The 25,698-nt window shown below is 39.3% G+C and overlaps 1 protein-coding gene across 12 annotated transcripts in view; it reads right to left on the bottom strand.

Moving 5' to 3' along the window:
• The window catches only part of NPAS3 (neuronal PAS domain protein 3), a gene marked incomplete at both ends in the record, with an annotated part of 860,982 nt that overhangs the window by 220,079 nt on the left and 615,205 nt on the right, over nt 1–25,698 (bottom strand). For all 12 annotated transcript variants that reach the window (XM_079700352.1, XM_079700356.1, XM_079700357.1 and 9 more), the window contains one exon: nt 19,074–19,163. In XM_079700352.1, the coding sequence (XP_079556478.1) occupies nt 19,074–19,163 (90 nt within the window). The remainder of the gene's footprint in view (nt 1–19,073; nt 19,164–25,698) is intronic.

Genomic DNA, 25,698 nt, shown 5'->3' with positions numbered 1-25,698 from the left:
TCTGAATCCTTCATTCTATGCATCCATATTTCATCAGTCTTTATCATCTCTCATTATAATATACAGAGAACCTGGATAATTATTCTTGTTTTACCGGTGAAAATACCGAGGAACTGAGAGATGAAATCTGTCAAGTCACATACTGAGATCCTGTAGATCATTCAACTGCCCAGCCCAAATCATCCAATAAACTATGATGCTTCTCTGATTGAAAAGGTTTATTATTTAAGCCCAGAAGAGATTTACTTCTGTATTTGTTTATTCATTTTGGTATGGGGTCTGAATTACTGAGATATGTGAATAAGAGGACTTACATCTGAGACACACCCTGGAATTCATTTTCCCCCTAAAACCTGCCCAAGCACCTTCACTTCTCCATCAAAGAGCTTAGAGCTCTCTTTCTAGCTGGTACTAGAAACTCTGGATAAAATGGAGACAATGGCGAACTCCACGTCATAAAACTGTGTTGGCAGAATCTACCTCATAGGGTTTTTGTCAGTGTTAACTGAGAAATCGTGTATGAAGAGTTTAGGGTAGTTTCTGGTACCCACCATTTGCTCCAAGAGCTATAACTTGCTGTCTTGTTGCTCCTAATACTGCTGATGTTGGGCCTGGCAAACAGTCTATTCTCCCTAAGTGGAAGTTCATTCCCACTTCCTGCTATGTAGACACTGATAATGTTTGAACCCCCTTCATTATTGTAATGTGCTGTTCTGCCAGAAAAGATAACTCTGTTCTGCTCTCTGGTTTCATCAGATAATGTGTAAGTTGGGCAAGTAAACCGAGCCTCCCTGACGGCTGGTCCTAGTCATGCCTTCTCATGGTCCGTTAAAGTGGAAGACTGAAACAAAGTTCAGAATTCACTGACCCATTAGAAAGTCCCTGATTTCAGGATTATTCACATGAGCAAAATACTCTATTGGAAGGTGGAGGACATACATTCACTCAGTCAGATAACGAATCCTTATTTGATGCCCATTACTAGCCAGGTCTTTGATGGCTCTATTTAAAAATGTAGGATAGATCACCTGACCCATTGGCCAAACCCCTGAGCGAGCAGAGGACGGGTGTCGGTATTCATCTGACTTGTGAAGCAAGGAGACAAAGGAAATGTGAGTTTAGAACTCTCAAAACAACAAAGAGATCAGTGAGCAGTAATTTCCTCTAGGAAGAACTAGAAGGAAGATACTGACCCAACAGCCTGTCTTAGGCCCAGAAATACATGTCAGACTTCATGTGGTATGTTTAAAATTGGCACAGTGCTAAGAGATACTGCACCTGAGATCAAAGAAGGGTTGCGTGTGGCCACAAGGCATCCTTCTATTTGTCATTGGAATCGGGGGAAGGATTTATTCACCGACTCTCCTTACACAGGTCCATGCATGTGCAGGTCAGGCATTTTAAGCTGTCATAAGGACTATGGCTCAGGGTCTCCACAAGCTTTCTTGTTCAACAATGTTTTAACTTCCTCTATCCTGAAAAGGAGTGAAGCTGCTTGGGGACTGTGTTGTTGGTAGAAAGGTGGCATTGGCTGTGGCAGTCAGGACAGAGGACAGAGAGGATATGTCATTTTGTTTCACCTGTCCCCTTCCTAGCAGGAGATGAAGGTCTCAGCACTGGCTGAGGACCTCTTAGGAAGGAAGTGGTTGGGAGAGATGGAGCCAAGAGGGAGAGTCCTGGTTTACCACTTGCTGGCTCTGTGACCTTGGCCATTCATGACTCGTAATTTTAGTTTCTGCATCTGTCAAATGGGCATAAACTCCTTATACGCCGCCTTCCAAGATGACTGTGACCATCCAGCGAGAGGTGCGGGAATGTGCTCTGAAACCTCCCTATCTCTCTGAAGACCAAAAGGTCTGTGATGGTCTGTATCTGGCCCTAAGGATAAAACAAGTGTGAAAAACACACAGTATGCCTTGCAAACCTCAAGAAGCTGAGCAAAAGATTTGGGAAGAATGGGTTTATATTTCTTACATTGGTCATCTTAAAAGACCTAAGTAATTCCCCAGTATAACTATTTGTAAAAGTAACAGGCATCAGAGAGGTGAGGAAACAAACTGAGCCCCTGTTCATCATCAGGGAATTGCTTCCCGTTGGTTGTGCTGTAATTTGAGTTGAAGAACACCATTTCTACTATGTTACTGGTTGTCAGGCTACATTTGAATGTACAGACCAAAAGTTTCAGCAGCTACTGTATCTTTACTGATGTTGTGACAGGTAAATCTTTACCTCATGCCTTTGGTCTTACAAATCGAAGAGCTTGGGTTTGCCTTACGGTCTTTTTTAAAAGGAAGATTAATTTGAAATGTATTTTCACCCAACCCATTGGGCGGTCCATTCCCACATTTCTGACAATGGGAAAGATTCAAAAGGGGCTGATGTAAGGCTTGACTTTTCAGCTGAAATACCTCTGAGGGCCTGCTTTCTGCTCTTTATGTGTATAAACATGTTACAATCATGTACATGGGTAGCTTCAAGTGAAAGACACCCCCGGATGGGAGCACAGGTAAGAAAGCCTCACCAATGACAGGAGATGCTAAATGCTGCGTTTTATTCCAGATTTGTATTAGAAGAGGGCATTTTAAAGTAGCCCCTTCTGATCATTGTGTTAAAAAAAAAATAGAGGTGAATAAAGGTGAATATTTGAAACCTGGACTAAGCCCCTACAGGCAGGGATGTTTCAATTTTTTTGTTTTATTTATTGAGATCTCCCTCTCCTTTACTTATGTATAGAGCCCAGTTATTGTGCACTGCCACCAAGCTGGAGCTTTTTAAATGATTCAGGGAAGTATAGTTTTCATTTAGGTTTGTGCCCTCCAGTCTGTTTATACTGGTCGATACACTTGTCTGAAAAATATAATGGATTAGCACATCATTCAACAAGCTAGTCAGAAGGCAAGCTCAAGGCGACAGATACCAAAAAGTAAATTACAGTCAGTAGTAGGGCCAGGCCATGCCCAGAGCTAGGAAACATCGTATCAGCATAAAACCTGTATTCTCTGAGAACGGTGGCGGAACGGAAAGGGATGAAAAATTTACACTCAAATATAATAAAACAATCAGCTCTACAAATTCATATGGCACTATAAACTGTGTGGTTTATGACAGCGAATACAAAGGGAATCTGGCGCTCACGACCATCCCTCACATTATAACCTCAGCTGGAAACAGAGACTCGGTGGCATTTGTTTCATTTAATGGGCCCACTTTGCAAGTGGGCATATATCATGCCTTACTTTACACATTCCATTTAAATATTTGTAAAGCTCCAGCTTGCCACAGGTTTGTATTCGGCAACCCAAGGGTTTGAGGTGGGCTCTGGGGGCGGGGGGAGAAGAGGGCTAAAAATCATATCTTTATTCTCTCTTAGCTTTCTCTCTCTCTTCCTCCCTCTCCTTATTTCCTTCTTTCTATTCTCTTTTCTCAAGAAACAAAAAGCAGTATTGAGACACATTCTCAAGATCTGGAATTTATATAATCTCTATCACCTACTTTGACATGAACTAAATCATCTATGGCAGATATGTCTAGTCACAACTATTAAAGAGTTTTCTGTTTTATAGTCAGAGACAATTAACATGAACAATTAGAAATGAATTTGAAAAGCCCAAAGGCTTTTTTGAACTTTCACCATAAAATAAACTCCAAACAGCAAAACAAACAAATCACTTCCCTTACCAAGAGCTTACTGATGGACTCAGGCACTGTACCTCCACAAGAATATTCCTTTTACCAATTAGGTACTAATTGTACGGAGAGACAGATGAGCAGAAAAGGAATGTGGGAGCCTCAGTATTCAGAGGGAATGTATAGGACAATTGGAAAACCTACAAATGCAAGGAGAGACCTGCAACATCACCCATCATATGGGCTGCTTGTATGTGATGTAAGGGGAGCAGAAAGGGAAGCAAAGATGGGATTTCAAAGCTAAAATTGTTACAGAAAATATTTTCCCCACTTTTTTCCCTTTCTATGTAAATTATCAGACGTCAATAGGGGGATCAATGAATACAATTCCCGAGTCTTAGATCTGGCAGTCTTTGTAGTAGACTTGATCATCTATCAACAGGGGAAAGATCAAACGCAGCAGACCTCATTCTGACTGCTACCAAGTTTCATCAAATGGTACTAGCTAATTGCACTAGGCCTTGGCCCACAATTGAATCCACGATTCCCCCTAGAATGTCCTACAATTTTTGTCTCATGGGTGGGACCTCCATCAGATTTGGCAGAAAAGGGGGTTACCCTGGCCTTGGTCTGTGACTGGTGTTTCCAGCTTTGACCTTGCCTTATGTCTGGCATCACTGCTACATCATATCTCTGTCGGTTGCACCCCTATGTGGATGAACCAAGGCTGATCAATCCTAGCAAAAGTAACTACACAGACATCTTCAGGCCTCACCTTTACCAGGTGAGAGACACAATGAATTCCTTCAAAACTTATTTCTCTCCTTCTCCACTTCCATCTTCCAAGTCCATTCCCCAACTTCTCTCCAGCAGAAGAGAGAGAGCTATTCCTATTTATTTCCCAAGTTCATGCCCTTCACACAAAGCATATCCTTTTGAGACCTGGGTCCAGAGATTTTCCCTTTCTCAAATCTTTAATGTATCTTTCTCTCCATGCAACTTCTTGACCTAATGTTAACACCATCTAAGCTTAAAAACGAGACCCATCAAGCCCAGCTCTCCTTCGAACTACTTTCACCTTCCCCATCTTCTTTACCCTTGAACTGCCTGGCAGAGAAGCTGACAGTCACTGCACTCATTGGTACCACTCGCTCAACAGCCCCTGAATTTTGCCTTCAGCCTTCATGGTGCCCCTGATGATACTCAAGTCACTGGTCATCTTCTAACTGATGGACACAATGGCTGTTTTCTATCCCCATGATATTATAACTTTAGGACACTTGATCACATCCTTTTTGAAAGATCTTTCTTTGACTTTCCTAATGGCAACGTCCATGCTTCTTCTTGAGGAGGAGACACTCCAGGTTGCCTTCTGATCATTTGTGCTTCATCTTACATGCTTCCATCTCACCCTTGGCCTGTCAGTAAATTGGGATCTTCTCAGCTGCCCCCACTCTCTCCTCCTTGGTAATCTCATCCACCTCCTTTGGGTCCCGGTACAATCTATATGCTAACCACTTCCCCAACCTGTAACTCTGAACCCAACCTCTCTCTTGAGCTCTGGAGCCTGTTTATTCAACCCATGTCCCACAAGCTTCTCTAATGTCTCACATCTAAATTGGAACTAAGTTGTAAAAATGCATTTCCTCCCTGCTTTCCACTACATTTAATCAGTCACCAAGGCACTGATCTCACCCGAAAGAGGCCTCTCAAATCCATCCCCTTCTCTTTATTTCCACTGATGTGCCCTATTGTAATTCTTTTTTAAAAGTCTCTTTCCTGGGCTATTTATCTGTCTTTTAATTGGAAGACTGATATCTATCTTCTAAATTTTTTTTTTCCAGAATACTTTTTTTTTTCCTGAAGCACAGATTTATTATTTCACTTTTCCCTTTAAAACATCTGATGGTTTCCCAGAGTCTGGAAGAGAAAGTCAATTTTTTTTAGCTTCCTCTAACATCCTTTACAATATGGTCCAGTCCTAACTTCCCAGACTCATCTCTTGCCTTAAGAAATGACTTTGCAGATATGCCTCCCTTTGCCTGGAATATCACCTTCCCCTTTTCCAGGTGGAAAATGCCCATGAACACCTGACCTAAACGCCATTTCTTTGGTAAACCCTTTGCAAACTTCTCTAGGCAGAGTTAGTCATCCACACTCTCTATTCCTGTGGTTTATATAGCGCATATCTTTATTGGAACATGTGACATTCATTATTTATTAAAATATTTGAGGCCTACAATGTATAGGACACTGTAGCTTGGTTACCATGTCTATGACACTTTGAAGACACTGGGTCCTTGTGGGCAGGAACTATGCCTTAGTTATTAATAGCCTCAGTTTTTTTATTATATTTTGGACACATGTGGGTCACTCAGTATTGGCTGAATGCTGGCATGCATGAATATATATTAAATGTGTGGGGAATATCCTAGGTACTCTGGGTTTAGACCCTTATTTATTACTGGGCCCTGCTACTGAATTTTGGAATATTTCTAATGTTGAATATCAGAGTTTTTGAATATATATATGTAACTTTACTGATGTTTTCAGAACTTCATTTATAGACATTTGCATTGTGAGACTAACTATTTTATGGTTCTGAACAGGATGGTTAATTGCTCCAAGTCTCAGCCTCTCTTAACCCATACACTTTGAAAAATTCTACTTGTTAATTACCTACAACTTCCCAGAGGCAGCTAGCAATAATAATAATGGTTAACAATGAGTGCTTTGGAGTAAAGTGGGATAGGTTTAAATGCTAGTTCTGCCACTTTCTAGTTGTAATACTTCGGGCAAGCTATTTAATCTCTCTGAGCCTCAGTTTTCTTATCTATAAAATGGGGATAGTAATTGCACCTAACGATAGTTAGGATTATAAACTTTAATGGTAGTAAAGTGCTTAGGACAATACTTGGCACACAGTAAGGGCTTAATAAATGTTAGTTATAATTATCGTTCACTGTAAGGCTATATACGTGAATAGAAAAGGTCCAGAGTGGTATGAACGCTTCACAGACACAGCATCAGGAGCACACAAGTCAATCACCACATAATTGTTTAGGATTCTACGCATTGTCAGTGTGTTCACACTTTTTATACTCTTGGACACCCTATGTTTGGGAAATGTAATAAATATAAATCGACTATGTTTAAATGTCCAGAGTCAATAAAATCTGAATTTATCCTCAAAAATGAAACACTCTTGTGGAAAAGAAAGTCAGTCTGTCCTTTGCATCAGCCCAGAATGAAAGGGTAACGGTTAGGTATCTGGGAGAACTACAGTTATTGACATCACTGACCTATAAACATATCCCCTTCAGCACGATATACAGCACTTCAGTATCCTTGTTTTTATATAATTGCTATTACCAAAGCCTTTCAGTTTCAAGCGCTCAAACGAGAGCAATTCATATTTCAGATAGTCTGCCAACGAGGAAAACTAATTTCAAAATATTTGATCATAAAAGTTGTCCTCAGCTTCTACGGAGATAATTTAGTCAAATAATATCAGATAATCTGAAAGCACTCTTAGCAGGAAATTGCTCGGGACTCTGTCTAAGCAGCCTCCATTTGCACTTATATAAATGTACTGAAAGTGTAGGAGACTTTGACAGCCTGCCATATGTGATTTCATTCCATAGCCTACCTACTTTACCATCAAAAGTTATATCCTTTGAAGCATTGCCAGAATTACTTTACCCCAGTAGATATGCTAGATGTGCCCTTTAAAAGCCATATCATTTCTTTTCTACTCTGACTAGTGCAGGGTAGCATCTGCTCAACTAAATTCCTTTGAAGGTTAAAAATAAAATAGCCTACTTCTTCCAGGTTCCCCTCCCCCACCCCAACCCTGGCGCTGAAGATAAAATGCCCAGTGTTGAATGAATTTCAGAGAGCACATTTTTTAAAGAAGAAGGAGCCTGAGAAATCACCCCTTCACTTCACACTTAAGAAAAATTAAGATCCAGGCTTTTCGAAGCTCACTCGCCTGATCAGAAGCAGAGAAAAAACCAGAACCAGGTGACCAGAGCCAGGTCTCCAGGACCCCTGTCCAGAGGGCTTTCTCCTGCTTCTCCCAAGGCAGAACGTCTGATAGATAAAAGGCAGGCCAAGCCAGAAACCAACAACAGAAAACACCATCAGTGGAGTGTCTTAACGTTATAAACAGAAAACGAATGCTGGGATTTCACCTCCAGGAAAACATTTGCTTTGTACAAAGAGTCGTACTTGGCATTCTCTCTCCTCAGAGCTCTGACAGTTGCAGTCAAATTTATTACACTGTTGTGATGCCCCTAAACAGATCAAAATTAGTAACATCCTGATTCAGGATTGTCTATTTTCCCCTCAGCTTGCTAATCTTATGCTTCTTTCATAATTACTTTAAAAGACACTATCTGATTTCCTGAGCACCGCCCCAGGTGTTCTCAGTGATAATGAATGGATAAACATATCATCCAATGTCAGGGAGAAGTTGTGACATTTTAAAAGTATCTTCCGTTCAACTCTTCTGATTTCGATGTATGTTACACCCAAGGTTGCAGGCCTGTGTTTTTACTAAAGAGCTGAATGAGTCCCAGTCAGTGCACGATTTACTTGTCTGCTCAAGCGAAAAGGCTTGGAATGGAGTGAAATGGCACGGTCCCTTCTTGGTCTTTGCAAACCGTGTGATGTCAATTCTAATGAATGAACTGGAAAAATTATGCTTTTTCTTTTTATAGTTTCAGGGAATTGGTTCCCAGTCTACCTCTTCTTTTCCTTGAATTTTCATCTTCTGTCCTGAGGGATGTGCAGACGTTTGTAAATTCCAACAGATATGCAGACAGGACATCACAAGCACTCCTACCCTCCACTGCAAGCACTTCAACATGACCCTGGACAACTAGAATGAACAGTCTGACCAGGTTGCAAACAACATACCCCTTATGCTTGGGAACTGAGGCTAGGACATCCCCATGCTTACTAGGAGCTGTGAGCCTTGCTTGCTCTTAAAAAGTTGTCTGCCAACGGAATCTCATTTTCCACACAGTTGTTTCTGATTGATCTTCAAATGGAATGCCTCTGAACACTTTAATTTTTGTGCCTCTCACCCCTTCCTTCACTGCCCCCCCCACTTTGATTTCCTCAAGTAGATAATGATTCTATTCATAGATACTTAAAAGCAAGAAAGGAATTCACCACTTAAAGGAACACTTTGTAGTACAAATAATCTTTATTTAGTCATTTTGCAATTTTGCTAGCCTCAACATTTCTTAAAACAAAGCAAGCCTGTACCTTTCATAGCAAAGAACCAGATCCTAGCTAATTCTACCATTCCTGTTTTCTGGAAACACTCCTCGGGGTCTCTGCTATATGTAGCCAAGCACATTTTCTGCAATTTAAAAAATTTTTTAAGCTCCTGAAAGTATCTGGTTTAACAATTAAGGACTTTGGTTAACCAGATTTAAGCATCTAATAAAGTATGGTAGGAACAAATACCTGAAAGTCAAGACAGGCTATAGAATGATAGTAAAACTTGTGAAACCATCCCTTATGTGTCTGCTTCTTAAAGCCTTAGCTCTTTCCCAATCAAGAGGCAATTTTCTATCGTTTCCTTGGCAAAGCATTACCTAAAGGGATTACCTGTGGTTCTAAAGCAAGGCTCCTATTGGGGAGAGAGGCCAAAAGGGAGGGGGCTGCTTGATACAAAACTTGCTTCTCTAAAACCTAGAAGAAGAGCTAAACACAGTCTATGACTCTTTACATGATACCCAAATGCTATTACGGACATACTTCTGAGGTCTACCAAAACGCCACACTTGACTCATAGGTATTCTTTGTCATCTCTGCCAAGGGTCCTGCCTTGCCCTAAAAACATCCAATCTCAAACCACTTTTTTCTTTCCCAGGGATAACTTCTTTCTGAATACATTCTTTTGCTCTCAAAAAGTTTGCATAGTTCTTGAAAGTAATAGATTTAATCTGCCAGCACATTCGAAATTAACAGCATCAGAGGAAGTTTTTGTCTTATTATTGAATGTGGTAAATGTGCAGTTGTAGGAGGCTGAAAAGGGGAGGAGACACCAAAGGAAAACCTGGTTTGCTGTTCTAGTGAATCATTTGGGAAGTTATTTACATCTGTAGATAAGAGTGCAGAAGGCACAAAAACCAAATCAGAAAGAAATCCATTTTATACATTTATATATGTATAAAGGCGTGTGAATAGACATCTATTTACACAAATACGCATCAAAAGATGCTCTGAGTCATTGGAACAACTGCTATCAGTCTCTTTAAAAATGACTATTTAGGAAAAAGAGATTGCATCTCTGGACTGTCATCCAAAGGGGGCAGATGGAATAAGAAGGATAAAAAGCCACATGGCATTTGTTGTCTAAAACCAGCATAAGTTTTCAGGTTATCAGCCTAGTTCTAGAACTTATGCAAAAACCTAAAGTCGATTTCCTTATTATATTCCAACTGAAATTATCACTGAAATTGTTGCTATGTCACTCCTGTCATGAAAACCGTGTCTTCTTATGTAAGAGCTAAAACCCAATACAGATTGAATGTGTGTGTGTAGAAATGAAATTTGGATTTCACATGAATTTAATGATTTTATGACCTTCTTCCCAGGAGGTCAAGTTATTTCTTATTCTTCATTTGAGCAGTTTGCCCTCACTCATCACTCTCCTAGGGGCCAGGCTAACTGAGGAAGGCTTAGGTGTAGGGGTATTATTTTGCATATATTGCCTATATAAGCACCACATTATAGACAGAAATTATCTTTACTTTCCAACTTTGCATAATAAAATAAGCCATGAAGTTAATACCATATAGAAAATACCGCTTGTCAGGCAAAGAAATGTACATTGTTTTCCAGAAAACTGGGGACATTACATTGCCAATGCCTGCATGAATAATACATGGGTTAATTCAGAAAAACACCGTTTCATTATTTTAAAATGAATCAATTACAGACTTAGAAGGATGACTAAATTTTCTTCTCCATCTTACTTTTGCGTAGTTCTCTACTTTAAAAATGAATATGAAAAAACCATTTTATCCACATAAATAAAACAAGCTAGTGCCTCAAAAAGTATTTTTTTCTGACTTTAGACTTCTTGATCCCACAAAATGAAGACACTGCATTTTCTTTTTTCTCTTGATCATATTACCTCCAGAAATTAAGACGCAATGTAAAAGGTCTTCAAATTATACATTTGAAAAAGGTGAGCCTACCTTTTGTTGTCTTGTGATTCTGTGATTCAGTCTAACTAGAAAAGCCCTTCTTGCATACTGACATTCTGTGTTTTAGCCTCAATGCCTGATAAAACATGTTCAAAGGAATAAATAAAAAGAATAGAATTCTCATGTATGATGACTCAAATTTCTTTCATTTTCTTTCGGAGATTTTGGTTTACTCTGAAGGCCTGTTAAAAATCAGTTCCATTTGGGAACTGATGAAAGCATGGAAGAGAGAAAGCAATGCAGCAGTAATAAGAAATTAATTTGGAGTTAAAATAAGTAAAACATTCCCATGCAGTGCATTTAGGCTGAGCATAAAGTGACAGCCAGCAGATTATTCTACCGATTTCTAATGCTGGAAATTCGGGTGGCATTTACTAGCATAACCTTTCAACTCTGAGCACATCAATAGAGGCCGACAGTGGCTTGAAATATGATTCCTTGCAGATAGCATATCCTCATTCATCTGACTGTGCTGCTCTGTGCTCCATTGCACAAACAGCGTCTCACCCACTTCTGAGAGGACACTAATAAAAAAGGCATCAATTTTCAGCTCTAGTACTACTGTGATCTCTTTATATGTTCGACATCCAACATTAAATTAAAATGCTGTTATAAATCCTACTTTCTGAATCTGGAATGAGTGTTGGGTTTTTGTCGCATGAGACTGCAGCAAATCTTGTCAAAAGCAAGGAAGCACGTCTTGTTCACTCAGAATTAATGTTGTGGATGAAAGAAGGAGGTAAAAGGGGTTGAATATGGTGAACTGAGGGTGTCAGAGCTGGTGGGGACTGTAGCTTCAGGGTGCCAACCCGGGCAGGGTATTTGCCGCTTTCAAGAAATGGCTAATCGAGAATTGTAATGATCAAGGATGAGCTGTGTGGCAGGAAGATTACCGATAAATAAATAGACAGGCACACATCCACATCCACATATACCAACGGAAATATTTTAAGCATAAAAAAATTGTCAATTATTCCTCTCTGGCAGAAACATATTTTCCAAACACCAGTGGTCCTGATGAAGCCTCGTGGATTCCATCAGATTTCTGCCACAGAGGCTGCCACGACAATTCAAAGCTCAACAGCCCACTGTGACGTGCTCTCTGGGGCTTATGTCGGTATTAAATAATTTTAAAGGTACAAGAGAAACACCTAGAATTACTGGATGGTGAGGGAACAACATTACTAGAAACTAAGTGGTATGGAGTCAAACAGTTTCAGAAGCTTACTGTATAAAGATTGTAGGGGAGGAATAAAAAAAATCCCTTGCAAGAACAAGGCAGAAAGAAACCGGCTAGATTTTTCCATTTTGCTAAGGACGGCAATATACTATAGAAGAACAGGAGGGAATTTTTCTACTCTTTCTGATAAAAAGATCCCTGCTCATATAGGTTATCACCTAGAACTCTGTAAACTAAATAGTAATAAGGGTTTCCACAAAGATCCAGCGTGCAGAGCTGCCGCGTTCTTCAGCCTGGCTCGTTCATAATTATGGATGAAATAAAGAGGCGTGTTTGCCTATTTGGGAGGGTGGGGTGGAAGGAATAGGGGAAAGAGCGAGCAGTTCAATATCTGGATCGAACAGAGGAACTTTTCCCCCCAAGGATCCTGCCGGGAGGAACCTTGACATGCACAAAGTCAGAACGTAGACAAAGTTGTCCTGGTGAGAACGATAAGGTCACCCGTGGGATTGCTGAGATTATCTCTGTCAAGCATTCGGACAGCATGCAGTCAAATGATGCATCATGCAGTCATTTTCGGGGGGGGGAAATCAATTTCTTCACCAGGTCGCTATTTGCTTTTCAAAGTGCCCTTGTAGGCCTTCACCACCAAGCATTTATCAATTTAAATGTTGTAAATTGATAATGTGCCACTGTGCCTTGTCCTGTTTCTGAATTATTTTGATACTTATTTTTTCTCAATAGTCTCTAAACCTTCAGAGCTTCCACATTCAAAAGGGCATTTTTCTTTGTTACACAAGAAGTGATGAACTTTTTACGATTAGCACAGGAGAAAAATGCAGACTTGCTGAGGTTAAAAACCAACAATGACGACAAAACACAAGCTGCAGAAAAGGATACATTTTTCTTCTTTAATTAAAAAAATTAAGGTGTGCCTACTTGACTGACTTTAAAAGGGGGGGGCACCAAGCAATATCTGGAGAGCTGTGTGTATTCGTTTATTGGGGGAACCCCTGTTATCCTAGTGTTGCATCAATTTCATACACCAACTGAAAAAATGCTAACACTTGGCTCCATTATTATAAGCCCTCTGCTGTGTTGAAATAAAACCTGTTTTGTCTTTATACTCTAGCTATCTAGGATGTGATGACGCCAAACAAGAGTAATAACTTGTAAGCTAATGTCTTCTTTTTTTTTACCCTGCTAAATATATATATCTATATAACTGCATCTATCTCTATATATATATCTTTTACAAGCATGGAAGCGAAGAGTATTAGCCACATACTAACCTCAACTTGATTTACATTGAAAAACATAGAATGGGAGAGTTGAGGCTTGCACTATGGAAAAGCAAAAGAAAGACATGGCAGTTGCAAAGCATCTTTAACCTCTAGTGATTTATTGGCCCTCAGCCAAGTTATCAGGAGAATCTAATTCTTCTTTATTATTCAAATAAACCACATTTGGCACCATGGTTCCCTTTCAGAATAGCTTCACAAATAGACTGAGCTCTGTCATTTATTTGACCTTGTACTTTTGTGCTGTAGCTGTAATTTTATTTGCCATTCTATATAACAAATGCAGAGAAACCTAAAATATGGAGATGAACAACAGGATGGGGAAAGGAGTTTATGGTAAATATATCTGCATGGCTTTAAAAAAAAGACAAAATTTAAAATGACCATCTACCCCTTTTCGCCTTCACCTCTATTAGCTCTTATAGCTGCAGCCACCCTACCCCTTTCAGCAAGCTGCCTTGAACCAAGCCAATGTGTAACCTCGTAGATAGCATATCTACAAGGTAGACAGCTACCTTCCAGCTGGCTTACAATGGCAAGGAAGTATCTTCTAGCAGGATGGGGACTTCTTGAGAAGAAAGAAGTGACTCATATGCGAGCTGGGCACTGGAGGCCATGAGGGGGGGTAATTAGTGTATATTTCAAGAGAGGGCTTAATTGGCTCTAGGGTATTTCCTCATGGTATCACAATGTAAAAGTCTGTTAATTTCCCAGTCTGCTCTAGGACCCATTATGTTTTAAACAGAACTCTATGTTAACTTGAGAACAGTTTGCTGGCATAGATGTGCATCAGAATCATCAACTGTCCCTCCAATTTCAAGATAAAATGTTTTCAGAAGATAAGAGTCCATTTTTATCCTCTGGTTAACTGAGACCCGTGTCCTCTGCCTCTGGCAAATAAAATGTTGAATTTCTCATCAGCATTTAAAAGAAAATGCAGGATTTGATTATGGATTAGGGAAAGCTGATTCAAAAGCACATAAACCACCAAACTAGTCAATGCTATTGTAAGTCCTGGATGCCAGAACATCATTCTCAAAATGATCTTTGGCATACCAACATCTGAGAGGAGAAGAATCTTCTGCCGGCTTATGCGATTGGCCATATGTGTGTTCATGCGTCATTATAGCCTTGTTCTGAATGTGGACTCCAATGGAAGCAAATCGATATGTCATAATCCATATATTAGCCTCCACAGAAATTGTATTTGAGATTTATTTTAATATTTCAGTCCCAGAAGAACTTTCCTTTTCTTAAGAAGTGATACTTCCTTATTTTTATTTATTTATTTCTTTCAATGCACCCTCTAAGCTGGGCTCAAGCCCTGAATCACATGAGCATGTTGGGACAATGGCTGCCCTTTGAAGCACTGGGCTTGGCGGTTTACCAAGAACAAGTGTATTTACTGTTTTCTCATACCATTGAGTAACCCACTGTCCAGAACATTCTGTGGTAAACATTAAAAATGCTCAGCATCAGTTGGATAAAGTATTGGATTTAGAAAATGTCTACTGTAAGAAACTGGGTGTCAGGTGATATAAAAACTACAACTACCATATACTACTGGGTATCTAGTTGTTAAAAACAGGGTATACACTGTTAGAACATAATTGACTGTTACTGGAATACTGGGAAGTTGGTTGTTAAAACACTGGCCATCACTGAGAGAAGCCCAGGCATTCTGTACATTGTGCAATGTTATTTTTTTTTACCTTTTTATTTTATATTGGAGTATAGCTGATTAACAATGTTGTGATAGTTTCAGGTACACAGCAAAGCGATTCAGCCATACATTCCTTATTTTTGATGGTTGGCTATAGTTGGCTATGTTTCACTTTTTGCTTTGGTTGCCAGGAAGCTCATAGGTAAATTTGACACTTTATCAGACCATTTATATCCCTTCTTATAAGCCTTTATTGTGTTCTCCTACTATGTGGTAACAGATTACCTACTTTTATCTTTTTTTCCCTGAGACCCTAGTTCTATTTTGCCATTACTTTTTATTGTATATGTTTATGTAAGCTATTTCCTTTTTGGAAAGAGGAGGCTATAAACCAACAAATAAATATTTCTATAAGATTTAAATCCTATATGGAAGTAGAAATGCTTTTTATTTACCATATAAAGTCTCTTTTGGATTCTTTGATGATTGAGCCTCGTAACACATTGGAAGAGGTTTCATAAAAGCTGGCTACCCATCATTGCCCCATTTTCAGTATTAGGGAAACCACTCTGTTTTCTTTCTTCATTTTTACTTCTGCCTATTCCATTTTAAGTAAAGAGCAGAGTTGTCTTTAGCAGCTCTGGACACCATCACCAGATATAAGAAGTCATTTAATCTCCATGCAAGCCAAACTCAGCAACGATATTTGGGTTTCTTGCTTTAAGATAAGGCCTCATAGTGAGTACCTAGGAGTCATTTGCCCAGGGATGCAAGTCAACAGTGCATTTTTCTACAACCTGAAAACCATATCTTGGCTGTTAAATGATTATCTCTGGCAAAGTCAAAGGGCTTCTGAAGATGTATCATCATAGAACGCTTCATTCCCATCATCATGACAATAGGAAAATATCTTAGAGACAATAAGTGGCAAGCACACATCCTAGACACCCGGAGTTCCACCCAGTAAAAACCTGCTCTGGCTGTCTCTATATTCATGCTACACAACTGAGCTGGGTAGAAGTTTCTCTACTTAGGTTTCTCATGAGCCAAAAAAGAATCCTAATTCTTTCTTGAGAACATAAGCCGTTTCAAAGCCACCATATTTATTTACATGTTGAAAGAAAATAAAACTGAGAAAGATACATCTTGAGAGTTACAAATGCAGACGTGGCTATGCTCTAACAAAATGACACTTTCGCAATATTCTTCAACAATTTCACTGGATACATATTTGATGATACAGTTACACATTTTCTTGATTTAATGGCACTGTTTAAAAAGGAAAGAAGGGACAATAACTATATAGATTGCTTATCACTGTCTAGAATTTGATGGAAGAACCACTGAGTCAAAGTTGTAGGATAAAAGCAGTGTTTGGTTTGCATTTAATTAAGGATGTGTGTGTGTGTGTGTGTGTGTGTAAAAGATTAAGGAGGTACTTAATTGAATAACTTTGAGTACATTTACACTGTATGTCACCCGTGAGCAGCCCGTACCCCATAACTGAAAGAGGGCACTGAAGAAACTTTGGAAGAGTTATGTCTCAGGACCCCCAACTACCCTTTTAGAACTTAGAACATTAATTGGGTTGGAAAACCTTTCCCAAAGTTTTAGCATAGATTTTTCCCCTCATTCTTTAGGCATTTCAAAACACACCATGCCCTATCAGATTATTTCCATGTTAACCCAGAACTATTTCTAAATTTGTTTTGAACTCCAAATACACTCATTGGTGTACACAAAAATCACTTTGTAGTGATTTACCCTTCATCATTTCAGTTGCATAACGCCTTCAGATGAAGACTTCTGTCCCGTACCACGTGGCCTCTACCTGCGCATTGGACTATTTGTGGCGACACTGGACACAACCTCCACAGAGGGCAACAGCCCATTGTGGCCAGCATCTGCCCCTGGGCGAGTCAAGATGCTGACTACGGATATGCACTTTACAACCCATCCCATGCAAAGGCGGGGAAGGACTGCACAAAAGTTGCCAGCTACTGTACCATGTCTGCACAGCTGCTTTATTCTACAGAAACCTCAATGATTTGCCCCAGATTTTAGGAAAAGACTGACTTGACGCCACAGTAGAGAAGCAGTGGAATCTATTGCTTTTAAGGAGAAACAAGCACAGGGTTAAAGCCAAATTTTTCTTGAACAGATGATATTTCAGATGGCCACACTATTCCAGATGCATCAATTTCCTTGAAAATCCAATCCATATATGTGCATATGCTGTGCTGGCAGGAGGACTGACTGAAATGGCCAAAACCCAAGAGCTAATATTCTTTTGGCCAGAATAATGCAATTATTATTTTCCTAGCTATCACTCTAAGCCTACAGAGCCATCTGTTATGCAAAGCAAACGTACACATCTCAATTACAGAAAATGCAGTTGCCTTGACAGAATTTGGATTACACCACTAACCAGGGCTGTAAAATGTGTTTTGAGCTAGTATATAATGGATGCTTTTAGGGAGTTCCCTAATTAGCATTTACCTGCTTAAACTAATTAGTCATCCTTCTTCACTGGCTTATTAAACTTTGTTGGAGAGTCTACACAAAACAGATGAATATGGGCATTGCAGAACAACAAACAGTGGAGTTTTCAGTTCTGTACAGTATTAATATGGTGGCGCACCAATTTCAACACTGGAGATTCTCAATTCTAGGTCCCAAACAGATTAAGACAAGGCTTACAGTCTATTAAAAGCCATTAGAAAACCAGAGATTTCAACAAGACGCAAGAATACTAATATCGAGTTGACGGTAGCCCAAGCTTCTATCATTTGGTTTGCTCAAGTTTACATAAAATAGAATTGCTAGATACACCACAGCCAATAGCTTGCATGTCCTTCAAGGAAGAGTTAATGGCCCCCTGCTTGGATTCTCAAAAGCAAATAATTAAATTTGGCAGTGTTTCTCCTCCTCCCCCAACCCTCCTCAAATGCCAGATATGTCTCTCTATTATTTCCCAATGTCTTTCTTGATTTAGCTATTACCCAGCAAACTCACTAACGGCCAAAATGTTCCAGCCATGCTGGCTGCCTCTTTAGAGCAGTGCCAACTCTCAGAAGCCATGAGTTTAGGGTGAGTCCTGCCTAAGAGGAGAGAGACAAATCTTATCTCCGTCTTTAGCTCAAAGGGGAAACTGAATGAGAAGTAGATTATCCAGCTTGGCAGATCATCACATACATACAAACTCCCTCCCACCGAGGCTGTGTTTTTCTCATGCCAAACCACCAGATGAAAAGGGTCAAGCTCAGCCAATCACCTGTGTGGGCACAGATACCCAGATGTTTAGCATTTTTATGGAGAAAACATCTGGATAATTAGTGGAACTGCAAACTTTTCTTCAGGGTATTTTGGCATTCTGTAGCTGCAGCCTGTGTCTGGGAATCCAACGGAAGTCAAATTTTTGTGTTCCAGGGGAATATCAAGAACTGACATCTAGGATTTTTTCCCTTGCCCCATCTGCCTCCATCTTCTTTTCTTTTCACCTCTGACAGACACATGTGGGTAATTAAACCACAAATAATGAAAGATTATCCTATTTTATGAAATTGTCTTTCCGCATTAGGAAATATTTGCAAAGGCAGCAAAATACGTCCTTGCAGGAACCCTCCCTGCAACACATTTTAATGGTCTCTTTCAGCATTTCTTGACTCCAAATGACTCCCTGTCATTGTGTCAGCTCCCAGGACAATGCAGGGTCCTCCATAAACATCCAGTAATAGGACACAAGGGAAGCACTATTAGTGTGTCCCTCTCCTACCGGGCGCAGAGGTTTCAAAGTTCAAAACAACCAAGAGAAGAAACTTCATTTGTTCTCAATAAATTAATAATGATCCTTGGGGGGTGCGGAGGGAGACTAAAGTTTTGAGCACAGGTTGATTCTGAACATTCCGAAGTGACATACAATTTTCTCATTGACTTCGTGATCAGAGTCAGGTAGAGCCATTAAAGAATAAATTGGATAATTCACGCTAAAGAGAGTATCTGCTGAAGAAGGAAAGGCATGAGGCTGAAGGAGCCTTCACAATGGCTGTCAAGAATCAAATTATTTTACTTACTTGCGAGAGGCCTAGGTAGATGGAGACTGTTTCAGAAATGTACAAAAATTTTCCTTCTTGATTTAGTGCAAATACAAAGCCATCCAGGGACTGCAGAAAAAATAAATATATAAATAGGTTAATAAGTATATATCGTGGGGATTTAGTTAATAAGGCATCTGATACAAAGCAACACATAACCAAATTTAAGACCATTTTTTCCTTCATGTTTAACAGCAGTCCTAAGATCTTTACCGCATTATACATGAACAAATGAAAGGTCTGAATTAAGACCACAAGCTCTCCCTTATTCCAGGGACTTCCTTATGTCTCTGTCATTTTGATCAAGATGCATTACATTTATGTATAAAATCAGGTCATGTTGATTTTATGAGATGTTCCCTTTATTTTTCTGGATTCAGTAGTTACTGAGATTAAATCAGCATGATTATTAAATAGCTGAACAGGAATGAAAATTGTAATGGAATAAGAGAAAAAAAAGAGTTCTTATATGAAGAGCAAGTAAAATCACCACTTGAGCTCCTATGGACATCAATAATTTGCTAATTAATAAAGGATTATGCTCTTCTCACTCCCAGGGCCTATTGTGTTAGAACAAATAGGGAAAGTCAATATATTATGGGTGAATGTTTACAGGCTGAAGCCTTACAAACTGTAATCCTTGTTTTGTAAAACTCTGTAGTAAAGTTTTATTGTGATAGATCTAGTTTCTACTACAACTCCTGAAATGGAAAGAAAAGAAGAAGAGGGGGGTGGGGGAGGAGGAAGAAGGATGCTGCACATCACCTGTAACTCCTGAGACCTTAGTTCACTTTTCAAAGGGAGGGTTTCATTTTCAGTTTGATGAATGGTGTAAATCATCATGGACTCCAACTGCAAGATACCACTCAAATTGAGAATAAATTTGTTTCAAATTCTTGCAGTCCAAGTGCATTTTATACGTTCCATCATCCTCATGTCTTGTGTTTTGCTTTATTTATTTATTTTTAACCAGGTAGGTTGCACAAGTATTGCTTGCCCCGAAAAAGAAGTTTTAAAGATCAGTGGTATTTACAAAGGAATTTGGAAATACAGGGAATCCTCACTGGGAACAAGGTATGTGGCAACATTAAACTAATGACATAATTTTTAAATATAGAAAGGTGGAAGAAGCATGTAAAATTCAGGTAGAAAAATACACTGCCTCAAATCTCAGGAATAATTTCAGCCTCTTAAAATACTGAACTTTTTCAGAGTTATATATATATGTATTTAATATATATGTATATATTAAATACATGTATTTATATATATGTATGTATTGCTATGGGAATATGTGTTTGTGTGCGTGTGCATGAAATTTGGATTCCATGTTTCCTGATCTTTTTTCGCAGCCCCACTGGTCAGAAACTATGGGTAGCACCCAACCACCTCCTCTGATTTAGTGGCTTCTGAAAACAATTCAAAAGTCACATTGTATTGCTCCACATAAAAGCAAATTACACGATAGACAAGGTTTTGGTCAAGACAGTACAACAATAAGAGCTTACCTTTATTAATTAGCTTACATTTATTATGTATTAAGCAGTTTGCATGTATTGTCTCTTTTAATTTTCCCAAGCACCATTTGAGGTAATTATATTATTATCCACATTTTACATACAAGGAAATTGAGGCTTAGCCAAGTTAGACAATATGCCTGACCCTAGCAAGTGCTGAAGTTACGATTCAAACTCGTGAATGAGACAGTCAGACTCATTCACTGTACTGTCTTGCCTTCCACTAAAAATAAAGATTCTCTACTTGATACGAGTACATTAATGACAAGATAAATTGGATAGCATTTCTGAAGTTAAAATATTTGTATGAAGAGGCAGCCTATAACTTCTTAAAAATCATCCCTTGTTTTTGCATGATTTGTTCCAATGATAGAATCCTACCATTAGGAGACAAATGAGAAATGGGATGACAAGAGAGTTCATAAGTCACTTCCACAAGAGGTCACCTGGTTATCTTTGCTCTGTAATATCTCCCTGGAAGCATCTAGAGGACAGGGAACAAAACACTGTCTAAGAGAACTGAACTCCTTATCTTTGACAAAACTGTCAAACCCTCTGGAGCCTTGTGAGAGCCAAACTTTCAAGCTTCAATGTGGTGCAATGGAAGCTTACTTGGAACCAAAAGTGCAAAAGGAGAGAAGTTTCCAAGTTTGGGAAGCATCTCATGTCAACATGTCTTCACCTTAAGCAAGACATCTCCTAAGGATGACTCATGAGGATTAAGACTCCCTCTTTTGACCTTCCCCAGGGAGAGAAGGGCCTGGTTAGGTTTTCCATTCAACCTAAGAGCCATGGTCTGGTATATAATCACAGAGAGCTGTGTAAGCCATCTTCTCAAACCCTAAAATGCCACTATCAGATTAGAGGGACACACAGAGAGAGATCACAAGAGAACTTCTATGAAGACAAGTGACAATCAGAAAGCTAAATGAGAGCAGAAGAAAGGATTAATGGAGATGGCACAGAGATGACCCCCTGGAGTCTAAACTCTCATTTTTCAAGTGAGGAAATGTCAGCACAGAGAGGCTAAGTAGCTGGGTAAGACCATACAGCCAGCTAGTGGCAGAGCCAGGATTAAATACGCCACCTCCCATAGTATTACTAAAGCACTGATGACATTGTATCATCCTGGTCGGCTTATTCAACTCCCAAGGAGACTGAATTTCTCAACAGCGAGTCAAGGTCTTATTTACCTTTAGCCAACACTTAACAATTGTTCAACTAAGACTTAGTAAATCCAATTCTACCTCCAAGCCCAAAGCTCTTTCCCTTACATCACACATGCTAGAAGTGAGTAAGAGAAATGGCAATTATTTCCTCCAAGAGTTCTGTTTATGGAGCTATTAGATTATTTGCAGATTCTGATGCCACAGATGTCTAACATAGTCTGGGATAGCTCCTGACATTTGGAAGATCAGAGTTAGACTGGATCCTTTCATAATCTTCCAAAATACCCAGTGCTATTCATTTGCCACTGAAACACATCCTTTACTTTCTCACTGAAAGGGATTATGATTTTTTTTGAAAGTAGGTTCATGTCTCATGTATTTACTAAAATACTAGAGGAAGTTTGGGCACCATAGCAGGGAAAAGGAATATCTGGAGGCTAAACATCTGATGCTATTAAGCAGCGGCAATCTAAGAACTGGCCAGTTTTGTTTGGCAAAAACAGAAGCTTTGACACATGTTCCAATTTCCTGGTGAGATTAAAATGAGGCTATGTCTACATGACTCAAAACATCCAGTCAATTCAATTAAAAATAGCCAATTTGGTGGGGGGAAGAAACAACTAGTCAGATTAGTTGTTTGTCATTGCAAAGATAAACAAAACAAGTTAGTTAACCATTATTTTTTACTTTTATGCTTATAATTTCAGTCAATTATATCTATAGTATGAGATGAAGATCAATAACTTGGTTATAATTACATTTCAAATAAAGAATGAATATGAAACCAGGTCTCCAGCAGGTTGGCAAGGTCGCTCTTCGCATAGCCATTACCTTCTGATTCAGGGTCATCCCTGTCTATAGTTAGCTGTATTTTGCTGCTTAGAAAAATTTTAAGAGTAGCATCAATATTGGTTTAATGTGGGTGTCTTAATTTTAAAAGGTGGGAGGAGGAAGGAAACATTCAATTAGTTAGTCTTGGGAACCCAATACGATTAATCTGAAAGTTTGGTGGAAATTTTAAAAATTTTGAGTCAAGAAAGTGCTATATACTGAGCTGTTTCAATCACTGCAGGCTACCTTTTAATTTTTTTTTTTTTAACTGCCCACTGTTTTCAACAGGCGCCAATTAAGATTCTGGGGTCAAAGGGTTAATTACATCTTCTTACTCAGTATGTAGAATTTCCTGATTATTAACTAAGGTTGGATTAAGATGAAAAAGAATCTACACAAATGTTAATGCTAGTCCCTCCTTGAGAAGATTTATTATAAAGCCATGCTGAAATCTATCTGCTTCCCTCAAAGCAGATGGAGAAAAAAAATCTTAGAAGAAACAGTAAAACAGACATTTTCAAGGCATGCGAGTGTCTGATTCATCAAGACAGTTTTCTTATTACTAAAACCAGTTCTTAGCCATCTCGACAGGGCTGTTGGGAGATTTTCTTTGTCACAACCCAGTAAGTCTACGAGGTATGTGTGCAGCAATAAGCTTGGATACAGAAGTCAGGAGCTATAACATCTCTGAATAATAATGCCTGTAATTATAATTTATATCCCCTGACATCAGTGTAACACATAAACTGTAAGGCACAGTTTCTTAACCCCAAAAGCTGAGTGCCTCTAACAGTATCTGTCAAATAATGAGGCTATTTCTTTCCAGGGTATGAAACTAACTATAGCTTCATGATTGAAGGTATACTAATGTTTAATGCATTGTGCTAAATGGATTTATAGTCGTCAAAGTTGTTTTATCTCTGCTTTCTTTTTTTTTTCCTGCATATTTCACTGTAGCCAAATTTCAGAGTGAAATCTTACTATCGTGCCATTATAGAGACAATTCTCACGTATAGGACTACTCTGAAATTAGTGGGTTTTTTCTACTACATTCCAATGTAGAAGAGGAAAAAAGAAATCACCCCAAACTCTTTTCCTATGACCTAACTCCAGTTAGAGTGAAAAATTACCAGTAGGCTAGGTTATTTTAATGACAGATTATTTTAAACTAAGCCTTCACCATCTGTTCCACCCCCTAATTATGAATGCAAAAAGAACATATTTCACAATTACATCAGTAAAAAAGTAAGATATACGTGATTTAAATGCAAGTGTGTGCTCCATGTCCTATGCACTATGCATCTGCAATGTTCTTCTACTTCAGGCTTAGGTTATGGAGAAAATACCCACCCGTGATAAAGTACAGTCTCTGACACACTCAACGTTCCCTCCAAACCCAGCATTTTTCATTGTCAGGACATAATTCTGTTAGGACAAGAGCAGAACATGAATTTGAGCACAGTGCTTGCCAGCCATTAGATACGGGCATTTTATAACTGCTACAGTGGCTTTGCTGTTAACAATGAGAGGCTGTGTGAGAAAATCATTTCTGCAACCTGAGCAATGGGTGAGCATCAGTAATACGTGAGCCTGCCCTTGAACCACATATTTCCACCATCATGAAAGAGTGAAGAAGCCAAGCGCAAAAGAAGCACGGTCTGGAAAGTGAGGATGGAGCTCCAATACTTATCTTTCCACTCTGTTTTGGCAGCAGATAAAAGAGTTAGGAAAAAGCGTTTCTTACATTTTTTGGCCTTTCGATACAATAACACTTTGATCGAGCTCATTAAAATGCCATGTTGCCCTCTGATTGCACTCGGGAGGTGAGGCTGTACTGCTCAGCACACACACGTGGACTCCCGGCAACCTCGAGGAGAGCCTGGGATGATGCCCAGAAGTGCCCACGTGTATCTGTTTATGGGGAAGAAAAAGTTTCACAAATTTTGCCTTTGCAATCTGAGTTTTAACCATCAAGCACTGTGTAGAAACAAAAGCCTTATTCTTAGAAAGCATCTAAGTCAAGTATATTGTCTCAAAGTGGAGAAAAGCACACATCAATGGTTGGGCTTTTACTGAACTCTCAGACATCTCTCAGAGCTTGCTGGCTCCTGTGTCTTTTCTTTAGTCCCATCACTGGCAATGAGTCAATAACATGAAGGATGATAGAACAGGTTCATATGATTATCACATACCCAAAGCTACATGTTCCCCAACCACAATGCTAAATAAGTTGGATTAATTCGGTCAAATCTGACTATTTTCCCTTTAAAAAAGAATTCCAGAACAACAAACCTTGACACTGCAAGACATCTTTCCTAAGAGTTTCCAAAAACACATAAATCCAAACATCTTAGGTGAGAAAACAGTGCAGAGAGACACAGATGGCCTCTCTTCAGTTCTTAGAGGAGAGGTACCGGAATAAAAGGGGAGATGTTGAGCTAGTGAAATGTTACAACATGAAAAGAACAAAGACATCTGCTTTCTGAGCAAGGAGATCAGGTTTTGCTTCTGCTCATTAAAATTCCATTTCGTGGAAGCTGTGTATCAAAGTGCTGACCTTTTTTCTCTGGGATGCTAGTTCAAGCCTTACATCCAGCCTTGAAGGAGGTGGATTTCTTGATTTGAACATCCATCCAAATGCACAACAGGCTCTGGTATAAAGACAGGGTGGGGCATTTGGTAGAATCACACGTGTCTGTGTCTCTGAGCCACAGGGGGCAACACACAGACCCCACATTATCTGTGGCTTGTCCCAGGGGACTGGGACTCCAGCTGAGGCAGAACTGACCATGTGCTCCTTCTGCCTCAAGAAGAGGATTCCCACTAGTTATCCTAAGGCACAAATATCCACTGCAACGTTAAAATATCTCGTTTTTATGTATGTGGTATATTAATGTATTGAAACATAGGCTTTTCAGAATCCAGGAGCGAATTCCTTATTGTGCATCCTTCTCTTTGAATTCAGAATTCTCTTTCAAGTTAAAGGAGGAATTCCCAGGTCGGCAGGAGTAATATAAGCACTATGTCATATTGGGCCTGAAAGGCCTAAAAATGGCACTGCTTTGCTTTGGCTACACATGGAGCTTG

The sequence above is a fragment of the Hyperoodon ampullatus genome (genome assembly GCF_949752795.1).
Source record: "Hyperoodon ampullatus genome assembly, chromosome: 3".
Classification (NCBI taxonomy): Eukaryota; Metazoa; Chordata; class Mammalia; order Artiodactyla; family Ziphiidae; genus Hyperoodon; species Hyperoodon ampullatus.
The sequence above is the reverse complement of the archived record's forward strand: the minus strand, read 5'-3'. Positions and strand labels throughout refer to the sequence as shown.